Source organism: Drosophila sulfurigaster, chromosome 4 (genome assembly GCF_023558435.1).
Source record: "Drosophila sulfurigaster albostrigata strain 15112-1811.04 chromosome 4, ASM2355843v2, whole genome shotgun sequence".
NCBI lineage: Eukaryota > Metazoa > Arthropoda > Insecta > Diptera > Drosophilidae > Drosophila > Drosophila sulfurigaster.
This window is the reverse complement of record NC_084884.1, coordinates 1,219,789-1,233,744: the sequence shown is the minus strand read 5'-3', so window position 1 is coordinate 1,233,744 and position 13,956 is coordinate 1,219,789. Positions and strand designations below refer to the sequence as shown.

General features: G+C 35.4%; 1 protein-coding gene across 6 annotated transcripts in view; it reads left to right on the top strand.

Moving 5' to 3' along the window:
- The first annotated feature begins 362 nt into the window (after positions 1–362).
- LOC133846993 (forkhead box protein D4-like) overlaps positions 363–13,956 on the top strand; it is a 29,530-nt gene continuing 15,936 nt past the window's right edge. For 3 of the 6 annotated variants that reach the window (XR_009895103.1, XM_062281699.1, XM_062281701.1), the window contains exons 1-3: positions 3,802–4,008; positions 4,970–5,130; positions 5,199–5,249. Coding sequence is in view for 4 of the 6 variants with exons in the window: in XM_062281699.1 (XP_062137683.1) it covers positions 5,212–5,249 (38 nt within the window). In the remaining 2 variants the exon portion in view is untranslated. Of the gene's footprint in view, positions 497–559; positions 687–3,801; positions 4,009–4,969; positions 5,131–5,198; positions 5,250–13,956 lie in introns of those variants that run through there. The other 3 variants (XM_062281700.1, XM_062281702.1, XR_009895102.1) reach the window with 2 other exon arrangements.

Sequence of the window (13,956 nt, the reverse complement as noted above, 5' to 3'; positions counted from 1 at the left end):
TATTTTAAAAATACCGCAATATTTTGCTTTATTCAAAATGGGTAGCTGGTATTTCACAGTCGAGCACACTCGACTGTAACTTTCTTACTTGTTTTAATTTGTTTTCTTTGACTAACTTTGTTTTTTAGCAATATGTTATAACAAACAACTAAGAAAGTTTACCTCTAAAACATTCTGTAATTTGTAGAGCTATTTTGGATAAGGATGATTTTTGATTGGAAATTTCAGGTTTCAGTAAAAAGCATTATTCTATTACAGCCACATACACTCATGAATTGCATATACCAACAAACAGAATTGGAAGTTATATACTTAATTTCAACCAGGAATTTTTAAACGCATCATCAAATCAATTTCGATATTTAAGCTCGATAATACTCGATGCTATTGATCGCATGATAATGCAGTCTGATTTCCGAGATGAATATTATGGTGTCCGTTTAAAAAATTCTCTGCCTCAACTAATGATGGTATTATAGCACAACTTTTATTGCAGGTATGTATTACTAAAAAATGTTAATGATACATTTTAATAATGTATTCGGTTTTATGATTTCAGTTGTCTGAAAATAGAGACGAAAAACACATTGAAGCAGTTTTAAAAAACTTGCGCCTGAGTAACTATAGTATAGGTGGAACGGATTTGCATATGCCCAAAGATAGTATAAATTCCCTCACTATACAAGGTACGTTTTAAAATTCAAACAAATAAATTGTTTGTTGCAAAAACCTTTCAGGAACTATTGAGATGATAATTTGCGCCATCATTTTTGTATCCGGAGACGATTACAGAGTTGCTCAGAATCCAACTCAATTGATATCTCTAGTAGTCGGAACAAACAATCGCGTTGTTATTTGGACTATTCTAAGTCTTAACGGCAACCTGCCTACTCCCGGATTTCTATACTCTCGATCCATAGTATAAGAGGATATTATAACCTTCCGCCTCCAGTAACTATATGTAACAGGAAGTAGAAGGCATCTCAACCTTAAAAGTATTTACATACGATGATATGCGCCAACAACGGAGACGATATGCCATGTCTGTCTGTCTGTCTGTACGCCTATCCGTACGAACACTTTGATCTCACATATTATTTTGTGCCACGTTCAATTCCGACGCAAACATCGAATAGAAAAAGTCCTCGGGTCTTAGTTTGTTTGTCTGACAATCTGGTATATTTAGAATGTACTAAAATATTGTAATACCAAATATATCAACCGGTATATTTTAGTATTTTGGTGGATATTTATGTTGTATTTTTATACCCGTTACCCATAGGGTAGAGGGTTATTATAATTTTTGTCGGCAGGAAATGTATGTATCAGGTAAAAGGATGCATCTTCGACCCTATAAAGTATATATATTCTTGATCAGCGTCAACAACCGAAACGAACTAGCCATGTCCGTCTGTCTGTCCGTATGAACACACCTAGATCTCAGAGACTATAAGAGATAGAGTTATAATTTTTTTCGACAGCATTTGTTGTTTGAACGCAGATGAAGTTTGTTTCACATTTTTGCCACGCCCATTTCCGCCCCTACAAATTGACCAAACTCGAATAACAAGCGTAATTTTAAAGCTAGAGGTGAATTTTGGTATATACAATAATAACTAAAATAATTGTGATTCCTAATAATTTGTTTGCGATCAGAAAAAAAATTCCAAGTATTAAAGAATTCTATTGGCAAAAACTCTTACTTACTGCTTTGGCTGACAATCTGGTATATTATGCACTCTATAGTATTTCTTGAATGTAGTACCATATCAATATACAAATTATACAATTTTTGGTATTTTGTGGTATATTATGTTGGTATATTTTGAGTATATTAACGCAATATTTTGCTTTTATTCTAAATGGGTAGCGGGTATCTCACAGTCGAGCACACTCGACTGTAGTACTAATTAGAATATGTTTTATTGAAAATTGTTATCGGGTATCACACCTTCGACTGAATCTTTCTGGCTTGCTCTAATTTGGTCGAATCTAAGAAAAATGCTATCTTATGAAAATTAGCAAACTAACTCTAGGTAAGCATTGTCAATCTTTTCGCCTTTCTTTTTTAAACTAATTTTTCTTCTACTTACACTTCATTAGGGGTTTTATTGGTCTCGCAGATCCATTTTCGAAATATATTATATGCATTTTGGGACATATATGTATTTTCTCACTAAATTTTTGGGGTGCAAAACAAACTACAGGTTTTACGTATCCGCTTCTTCAGTTGGTTTAGTACTGACGAACAATATAAATTACTCGAAATCCTACAACAGATAGATAGTCGGCCAGACATAAAGACATACGAATAGAGAGAAATGCCACTATCGTCTCGGCTTTTGTTGATGACGAGTGCGAAAATGATCCGGTTTTTAAAAAGGAAAAGGTAACCTAGTGCTATACTGTTAAATAAATGAGTTAAAAAACAAGAAAGCTACAGTCGAGTGTGCTCGCTGTGAGATACCCGCTACCCATTTTGAATAGAAGCAAAAATTGCGCTATTATTCCCAAAATATACCGAAATAATATACTGTAAATATGAATCGATATAGTACCACACTCAAAATATACCACAGACGGTACAATATACCAGATTGTCAGCCTAAGTAACTAAAACCCCTAATAAGTAGGCGTTTTTGCCAATATATTTCTTTAATAACTTCAACAATTTTATCTGATCGCAACCAAATCAGGAATCACAATTACTATAGTTATTATTATTAGTTTATTGTATATACTAAAATTAGCGACTCTAGCTTTAAAATTACGGTTGTTGTTCGATTTTTGATTTGCGGGGCGGAAGTGGGCGTGGCAAAAATTTGAAACAAACTTGATCTGCGTGTAAGCTTAACAAATGCTGTCGAAAAATTATAGCTCCATCTCTTATAGACTCTGAGATCCAGTGTTGCATAGGGACAGACAGACGGACATGGCTAAATCGTCTCGGCTATTGACGCTGATTACCTGTTACATACATTTCCTGCCGGCACAAAGTTATAATAACCTATGGGTAGCGGGTATAAAAATGTTCGGGATAGTCAACCAGAAAATAATCGAATGAACTGTGTCCATTTTTTTTTTATTTTGATAAAATCTAAGAGTTGTATGCAGATTAGTAATAAGGGTCAGTAGTACAAATTTATATAAAAATTTATTTTGTTTTCATTTCTGTATTTAAAGATTTCAACGAGTGTAAACATAAAACTTTCAATGATTGTTCAATGAATGCAACGTGCTTTAATTTGGTGGGCAGTTATACTTGTGTATGCCGCGATGGTTATGCCGATGAATCGGAAAACACAAACTATCCTGGACGCAAATGTTCCGACAAAGTGATTGGGTGTAATAAGTGTAATTATCATGGAATTTGCATAACACCAAACTTAAGTGAAATTTCCGTTTGTGAATGTTTTGGCTGGTATACGGGCTCGTCGTGTCAATTAAATTTAAAAATACTGTTAATCTCCCTTATTGTCATGATTACAGTGATTGTTGTCTTAATAGCTTGCTTGCTTTTCAATTATGCGAAAAGAAAAGTTCCTAATAGGGGTAACCTTAAGACTCCATCTGATTATAATCATCCGTACATAATGACATCGTCTCGTAAACTACAATCAGATGCCTTACCATGGAAGCAACGCAGTAACGAGAGGCAGGCAATTCTCATTGACTCAAATAGTGAATGCAGCCACTATTCCGAATCATCACATACAAAAACAATAAAAATATCGCCAAACGACAAAGAAGGAGTCCCATCGTCGACAATAACCACAATATTGATTTACATGGTTCTCAAATAGATGATACTAAAGCATCACAAAGAAATTATTCTCAAACGGTTATGATTCCAAGGGCAAAGTATTCTCATCCCAACGCCTTGCCACATACATATTTAATGCAACAATCGGCAGTAGCAGAGGTTGAAAAACATCTCCAAAGAACACTAATAAAAACGTCATTGAATTGTCTCTCGATAATGGTGCCTTGGTGTCTGCTGGTTTTGAGGTATTTATTAAACATTATTTATAACAAAAGAAAATGTCACTTTAAATATAACTATAAATTATTTATTAAGAATATACTTGATGGTTGGTGTTTACAAAAAGAATTACGGCTTCATGTAAAATTGTAAATCATCATTCTTACTTCTGTCAGTAAGCTTGAAAGGGAATGAAAAATATAAATCGCATTAAACAAACCACACACCACAGTATGTTGGGGTTATAAACTGTGAGCAGAGCCAACGCAGTCCTTGTGCAGGCGCACAAGCAATTGACACGAGCAATTGTTGTTGTCTTCTTCTTAGAGACTTTCGTCGCGGCAAAACAAAATTAACGTGCGCTAGATGATTGTCTGCGAAGCCACTGCACGTTGCAAAACTTCACATGCATACACATACCAATATAGGCAAGCATGTAGATACATAGACGCACACATACAAACGAAAGCACAGCGCAATGAAATACGCTCGAGCTCAGCATTCCGTATTTGATCTGCGACTGAACTGATCGTGTGACCTACGTTACGCGCTGCGTTCGAATTTCGAATTGTGCCGAAGAGAGGTTATAATCGCAGCGCACGGCTCTTCTGGAGTCGTAATAATCCTGTTACTAATGATACTTTTGCTTCAAGAGTTAAAGCATCTATGTATGGATTATATGATTTGTGCCAATATGTTCAAAGATTTAACATATGTATGTATGTTATAATAAAAACGAAAAAAAATGTTTATAACTGTCTATTTAGGCCAAGTGCATCTGCTTCAATGATGCAAGTGTTTATCCCAAACTCCATCACGCGAACAGTAATCAAACTCAGGCAGGAAGAAGACTACCAAAAGCAATAGAAAGAAATAAAAAAAAATATAAATTTAAAAAGTATGCGCCACTGAGGGCATTCAAATAGTATAAGTATATATTTTTTATTAATAGTCTTCATCATTACCTCTAAACTTGTTTTCGTTGAGGTTTCGGCGATTGTAAGCGACCAAGGCGTTGACTCAAACAGACTGGCACATCAATTGACTGAGAATGAATACGAAAAGACACCATTGCATCTTTCAAAAGCACAGAAAACTTCGGAGCATATTGCAAAGCCAAGCGTGGCAACAATTGATTGCTCTTCAGGGTAAGTTGTTTAATATATATGTCGTACTAATGGATATTTATTTAGTATTTTTATTTTCTTCATTATAGACAGATTCAAACGATGGATACTTGGATGAATAATATTCACACCCATGTCTTGTAAGTATGAAATATTACACTAGCTTTTCTGTTTTCACCCTGGTAAGCATAATTATCATTGCCCTCATTCTTATTCCTATGGACGAAATTGCATTTTTCAACACAATTCCATTAAAACCAAGAAAGGTACGGTCAATTGTTCTCGACTGCGAGTTACCCGCCATCCATTTTGAATAAAGTCTAAAAGTCTAAAGAGCGCGTTATTAATTTTAAAATATGCCACAAAAATCTTAAAATTATACCAAGGCTATATATTTGGTGTAATAATATAATAATAATAATTATTCAAAATATACCATATAGTGCAGAATATACTAGATTGTCAGCCAAAGCAAACTTATTGGACGATTTTCCTCTTATCACAACCAAATTTTCAAGAATCATAAAATATGCAGTTATTATTGTATCTACCCAAAAACACTTCAGCTTCAAAATTACGCTTGGTTTTTTATTTTAATTGTCCATCTTTGCCAAAAGGTTGTCTATTTTTCGTGAGTGGAATAGCTGATTCGACATCCACATACATTCCAGTATCGGAATATCGATACCTTTTATTTATTTTGTGCTGGGAACAAAATTCGATTCAATTGCCGGGCGTTAACAGCTGACTCAGTCGCTATTCAAAAGATATAAATCAACAAATCCGTCTTGCACTATGCAACCTATTAGCTTACTCGCATCGAAAGCATTTCGTCTTCAGCTTCATCTTCAGGTTTGTCTTCGTCACAGCAACAGTGTATAAGACCCGACTGTAACCGTTTTTGAAAGGGTACTAGTACTAGTGCCTGTAGACACTTATCATAAAATTCTTTAAGAATATAAAACATCTGCAACAGTGTCTCGCGACTTTCATGGACCTTGGGCGTACTTTTTTTTTTACCGAAAATACTGCGACAAAGTATTTTTACAAAATGCTGCTGTGTTTATTGCACAGTTTTTACGCACAGAAAGATATGTTAAATGTCTCAATCAACGCGAAAACATTTCAAACTGTCGGGATTGAATGACAATCAACTTCTGGATATGTTTGATTCTGTTCAATACTTAAATGGCTCGATCGCCCTTTAAAAAATATCACTCGATGATATTAAGAAATATAAAAAAAAATCGATATATCGAGAATTTTTGATAATTTTTTATGTTGAGCTAAATTTGAATAAAGGTTTCTTGTCTCTGTTCTTTTGGTCTAAGAATATGTATAATAAACAAGTAAGAAAGTTACAGATACCCGCTACCCACTTTTAATAAAGGCAAAATATTGCGGTATCATTTTCAAAATATACCGAAAATACTTAAAAATATACCAAATGGTATGTTTGTTATATCGATATAGTACACCATTCAAAATATACCATAGTCGGCACAATATCAGATTGTCGGCCAAAGCAACTCAGACCCCTAGTAAGTAGGCGTTTTTGCCCATACAAAAGTATTTCTTTAATAACTTCCACAATTTTTATCTGATCGCAACCAAATTTTCAGGAATCATAAATACTATAGTAATTATTGTATATACCAAATTCCAACTCTAGCTTTAAAATTACGCTTGTTATTCGATTTTTTTGATTTGCGGGGGCGGAAGTGGGCGTGGCAAAAATTTGAAACAAACTTGATCTGCGTGCAAATAACAAATGCTGTCGAAAAAAAATTATAGCTCTATTTCTTATAGTCTCTAAGATCTAGGTATTCATACGGACAGACGGACAGACAGACATGGCTAGATCGTCACGGCTGTTGACGCTGATCAAAAATATATATACTTTATAGGGTCGGAGATGCTTCCTTCTTTACATACATTTCCTGCCGGCACAAAGTTACATTTCCTGCCACTACCTATAGGATAGAAAAGGATAGAAAGGAACTTTGGAAATGCAGTCAACTCAGTGAACTCAAGTAGCTCATATAATCTAAGCATTCAGTTAAATAAAAGTATCGATTTTATAGTGAACTATTAATCGCAACTTTTGCAGTGAATGGCAAAAATACAAAATAAAAAGGCTTTAAGTAAAATATAAATGTAAAATTGCTAAAATAGCTAACAAAAAATAAAAAGTTGCTAGATTTGTAGCTAATAGCATTTTCTTCTAGTTATTTGTATTAAATTAGTAACATAAAATTAATAATGCTAATGGAAAATTGTTGAGGCATACTCGTGGATACGATAAAAATGAAAGAATTCTAATTTTTGGTACATTTATATTAATTAGCTGTATATTTTCTCATATAGTACTATACATTATCAACACAACATTATCATCGTCATTCATCTTCGTCATGGTACCACGACCGTAAGAAAACGACATCTGAGTAAGTTAACTTAAACAAAGTAGAAGTTCAAAAGGTAACCTTAATGATACAAATGATAATATAAATGTGCCTAATTATTAATCGAATGAAATTATCCCGAGAACGTCTCAGACTTGAATTAATTTTGTAAATATTGGTAATCATATCACATATGTATATAACAAACGGAGTATCATGAATTCTTTTATAATTAAAAATTCACATGAAGTGATTAATGAAATAATGTTTTGCTAAATTTTCCTAATATGGTCTGTCGAGTAAACGAAGGGAAGATGTCGAATATATAGAAAACTTAAATATAATTTAAAGTAGGGGTAACTTATAAAAAATCGAAAGTTACCATGGTCGGGAGGGTAGAGATGAGGAACTTAACACCTAGATTCCTCTACTAGGTAATTCTTAGAAGGAAACTCCACTGAAGCGTGTGTCGGCGCGAAATCTCTTTTGTTCTGCATTTTATTTTCTATTAAGCTTCTTTTGTGTATATTATTGTACATTCCATTTGCGTATTAACTATTTGCATGTGTTAGCGTAGCCGCAAGTGATCGAGTGAGGAAGAACCCCGACCAATCCGACGAGCTAGAACCGAGCATCGCAAGAATACGCAACCTACCAAGCTCGATCACGGACAATCAGTGCCTTCTAAAGCCTGATAAGGTTTTGGTACACTACACATAGTAAAATTGGCGCCCAAGCGTGGGACCCGAGCAAGAAAAACATAAATATCCCACATTCACTAGTCTATTCCATCCAATATTTCAAATAGCTTAATTATAATAGGACTGGATTTTTGAGGTTCATATGGAAGTGTTTTAGAATCTGGTTTAGGAATATGCGATGTAAGTTACTACTCAGTAATTTATCGACCAAAACAGATCTAGAGACTTCTGGTGCACATTCTTTAATCTTTCCCTATTATAAAGCTTTGCGTTCACTCATGATTCTTGGATGATATTTCAATAGTAGTACACTAGAATCACACTTTGGATCCAACGATGGCACTTAGTTTTTCGGGGTGCACGACCAAGACGATCTAGTGGCGAACTTACTGATTTGGATTTCAAGAAAGACTATAATGTATTTAAATAAAAACGATCATCATGATAAGGATTACATAATTCAGTTTATATCAGATTATGTCCATCAAGATTAATTATATCACAAACTTAAAATAGCCTTTAGATACAATAAGGGATTTCCTTCTTAACGAATTACGGCTAGTTAATTATATTCGTACAGATTCCATTACGTTGAAAGACAGACGTAATGTTTATATGATTTTGATAAATTTGTATTCAAAATGCCACTCGAACGCAGCACCGATAATGTTCAAGCGACTTTGCGAGATCAAAGCCCATTTTGTGGTATTTGCAATGAGGTTTTAGTAGATACAGAACTTGTAGCTAAGACTCCTTGTAACCATAAGTTCCATGCAAATTGTATTCGTGAAGCCATAAGAGAAAAACGGCTTGTCCAACTTGTAGTACAAATTGTACTCTCACTGTTTTGAGTTATTCAAATAACAACTTATCAGTAGAACTAAATGCAGCAGCTTCGTTACCAGCAAGTGCGAACTAAGGCTAAGAATTATAGAGGTAGAGGCCGAGCAACTACTACTTATTCAGGTATGACTACCAGATCATCTACGAGACGGTTGGTAGAACCAATGTCGCAAGTAGAAATAGCTAACTATATATATCCAAGCAAGTATGGCAGTTCAACAGGCGCAAATGATGGAAGAACTGACATCTTTTATATCCAAAAACTTGAAGTTAATGAACATTTATCTTCAGTTCAGTCCAGTATACCACCGCAAGACAACTTTTACTCTAGTCAAGTCAGAAACAATAGTACGGCAGTCAATACAAATCAGGGTAGAACCAGCGTACCCAGATCTGAATCTTATTCTAGTATACCTCCAGAAAAGGTATCGAACATTATTCAAAATTGGAGAATTAAGTTTGACGGGTCAAAACAATGTATACATATGGACGAATTTATCCATCGAGTTCGATCTCTTACAGATCAAAATCTTAATAGAGATTACAAAGTTTTGTGTGATCATCTACATTTATTGTTTAATGGCAAGGCAAGTGACTGGTATTGGAAGTTCCATCGTAACCATGACACCTTCACTTGGGAAACCTTCTGTAAAGAGTTTCGTGAAAGATTCGACGAAGATGAAACAGATTTAGATTTGATAGAAAAAGACATCAAGGGGTAAATGAACCATTTGACGACTTTCAATTTGCAATTGAGGATCTAGCAGATAGACTACAAAGGAGTTTGTCCGAATACCAGATAATCGATATATTGATCCGCAATTCTCAACCCAGTCTACACCATGAGCTATTGCATTTAAAAATTTCTAAGAGATCTCAGTTACGCGAGGCCGTGCGGAAGCATGAACTATTCTATTCTGATGTAAAGTCTTTTAAGCATCGAACACTTCGTTCGTACGTAAATGAGATAGCTTATAATGATGAAAGTGAGTTACAGTCAAGAGACTCTGAAATATTAGGAGAAGAAATATTAGCATTCCAGAAGAAATCTTCTGCACCAATTTGTTGAATTGTGACAAATCTGGTCACAGGTTCGACGATTGTTTAGAGCAGCGTAACATATTCTGTTATGGATGTGGCGCTAAAGAGACTTTTAAGCCACGTTGCCAGAAATGTAATCCATCGGGAAACCGAACTGCGGACGTGTCCAAGAATCCGATATTGAGAATAAACTTGAATCGCAATCAACACAAGCGAAAAGAGATATTGATTCAAACGACATTACTGTCTCGACTAAAAAAATAGTTAGTAATAATTCTTTTGTTCCCTACCATGTAAGATTAGAGAATTATAAGAAAACTCGTGAAAGAATATTCGCAAGCTTAGATTTTATTAAGCTTAATCATAAACCTAAGAAAATAATTTCTTCTATTATTTGGAGTTCGGATGAACGACTTTATTCTGAAGTAACCATTGAAGGTAAACCATATTTAGCATTACTAGATTCCAGAGCGACAATAAGTTGCGTAGGTGGAACAGCAGCAACAGAATTATTAGCAAATAACAAATCCAAAAGTGTTCAGGAGCCATTCTAACGGCTAATGGAACTAAAAGTAATGTGGTTGGAAAACTTATAACTGAAGTGAGATATCGTGAGAAATCTGATAGTTTGGAATAGTTTATTATTCCTGATTTAAAACAGAATGTTTATCTGGGAATAGATTTCTGGAAAAAGTTTGGATTAATTGATAAAATAAGAGCTCCAACTGAGATATGTGAACTTGATGTTGGGTCGTCTGATGCGCAAGATGAACAACCAAAATTTCATAAATTATCAGTAGAAGAAGAAAAACGTCTTCAGGCCATGATTGAAATGTTTCCGTCATTTAGAAACGAGGGTCTGGGGGCACTAGTCTAATTAAACACTCAATAGAGGTAGAAGGAACTAGGCCCATCAAGCAACGGCATTGGCCGGTCTCACCAGCTATTGAAAAATTAATGTTTGCAGAAGTTGATAACCTGCTTGCTTTAGATGTTATCGAAGTCTCCAACAGTCCGTGGAGCAGTAACTGTGTGTTAGTAAAGAAAGGAGACAAGTGAAGACTATGTCTTGATTCGCGGGAGATAAATAAGGTAACAAGGCGAGATGCTTATCCACTACCACATATAGACGGCATACTAAGTAGATTGCCGCCAGCCAGTTTTATTACGGGATTGGATATGAAGCATGCTTACTGGCAAATACCACTCGATGAGCCGTCACGGCAATACACCGCCTTTACCATTCCAAATCGTCCTCTCTATCAATATAAAATGATGCCATTCGGGTTGTGTAATGCAGCTCAAACACTCTGTCGACTTATGGATCAAGTTATACCTTCACATCTCCGAACTAGAGTTTTTGTATATCTAGATGACTTACTTATCTTATCGGATGATTTTGACTCGCATCTTACTCTACTACAAGAAATAGCGTTATGTTTAAGTAAAGCTAATCTAACTATCAATGTGGGTAAATCAAAATTTTGTATGCGCGAAATTAAGTATCTTGGGTTTATCATAGGACAAGGCCGGATAATGACAGATCCAGATAAAATTAATTCTATCACCGATTTTCCCATTCCATCCTCTATAAAACAGTTGCGTCGATTTTTTGGTCTAACTGGATGGTATCGACGATTTGTCGAAAATTATGCCACCATTAGTTTTCCACTGACTGAGTTGTTGAAAGGGAATAAAACGATTAGTTGGAATGAAGATGCCAACAAAGCTTTTATTACACTCAAGAATTGTCTAACAGGAGCACCAATATTAATAACGCCTGATTTTTCGAAAAAGTTTATTTTGTTGTGTGACGCTACTTCATACGGAATTGGTTGTGTTTTAGCACAAGAACGAGATGGGATCGAACTACCAATAGCATTCATGTCCGAAAAACTATCAAAAGCCCAGCGTAACTATTCCGTAACCGAACTGGAGTGTCTTGCCGTTTTGAAAGGAATAAAGAAGTTTCGTTCTTATATTGAGGGACAAGATTTTCTTGTAATCACAGACCATGCATCTTTGCAGTGGCTGATGAGGCAGAAGGATTTATCCGGAAGACTGGCTCGTTGGTCAATGAAGTTACAAGCTTTCTCTTTCTCCATTATACACAGACGAGGTTCTGAGAACGTGGTTGCCGACGCTCTGTCACGTCGCAATGAACCAGCTGTAGAGGAATTCGATATCGTTAATCCAATAGTGAATTTACAGGCAGATCAGTTTAAATCTGTTGAATCAGCTGAATCAAGCTAAACTACCTGACCTTAAAGTTATAGACGGATATGTGTATAAACGAACAGATTTTAACAAAGGCAGTGAGTACAAAACGACAATGTATGGAAATTATGGGTTCCCGCAGGACTTGTTCAGGAAGTTTTATATCAAGCTCATGACGCACCAGGCTCAGCACATTATGGCATGGCAAAGACAGTAGAGAAATTAAAACGATATTTATTTTGGCCACGAATGGTTAGCCAAATACGAAATTATATATCAAATTGTAATGTGTGTCACAGCACAAAAGCTCCTAATATAGTGCTAAGACCGCCTATGGGGAAACCTATGACATCGGACCGGCCATTCCAGAAATTATATCTTGATTTGTTAGGTCCTTATCCCCGAACAAAGTCCGGAAACATAGGATTGTTAGTCCTAGTAGACCACCATACCAAATTTCATTTTCTTTCTCCACTTAAGAAATGTACGGCTCTCAGAATTTGTAGTTATCTTGAGAATAATATATTTTACACATTTGAGTTCAGAAGTCATCTTAACAGATAACGGGTCACAATTTAAGTCCAGTTTATTCGAAGCATTCCTAACCAAGTTTGGCATAACACATCGTTGTACAGCCATCTATTCACCTCAGGCTAACGCAAGCGAGCGATTGAATCGGTCAGTTTTAGCAGCCATACGTGCTTATATTGGCAATGATCATACTAATTGGGATGCAAATCTAAGTGCCATTAGCGGGGTGCTAAGAGCCACCATGCATCGAAGCACTGGCTACTCACCATATTTCTTAGCTTTCGGTCAAAATATGATCTTAAATGGGAAAGACTATACTCTGCTTCGTAATTTAGATTTTTATGTGATGACGTTGCAATCCAGTCACCCGATGCTTTACAATTGGCTCGACAAGACGCAAAAATAAAATAAGCCAAGTTCATGAAGAGAATGCCAATAGATACAACTTAAGAAGCAGAAATGTTCAACTAAATACTGGTGACGAAGTTTTTGCCAGGAATTTCACTCAAAGTAATGTTGGAAAAAGGTTTAGTTCTAAGTTGGCACCTTTATTTATTCAGGCAAAAGTTATCAAGAAACGTAGTTCTTATTATTATGAGTTAGCAGACCTAAATGGGAAAAAACTTGGTACATTTCATTTAAAAGATATAAGAATTAAGAAATCACAATAATAAGGCGATATCGATAATGTCTCTTCGGATATACCCTGTGCCATTATCTGGGGTGGGGGTGTGTAGTGAGCGAAAAATATATTGTAATAAAAGAAGTTCCAAATTTCCCAACTTTTTTGGTATTCTAAATATTGACGCACCCTAACTTAGTCATCTCACTATCTGCATTTGGTTATCACTGTCTTCGCAAAGCTCTTGCAAAAGCTCGGCTTACCATGCGGTGCAGTGGAGTACAGTCGAAGTGAAGCGAGCTTAGCAGAAGAGAAAAGCAATTAGACAAAGCAGACGTGTTATTGTCTCTCGGCCACTAAATTTTCTAATCCCACGTGAATCTGCAAATTATATAATCTGGCAGAGGAAAATACCAGATCAACCCCAAGTGAGAATATATGTGAGGATAGACGTGTATGTATATACAAATATATATATACATATATA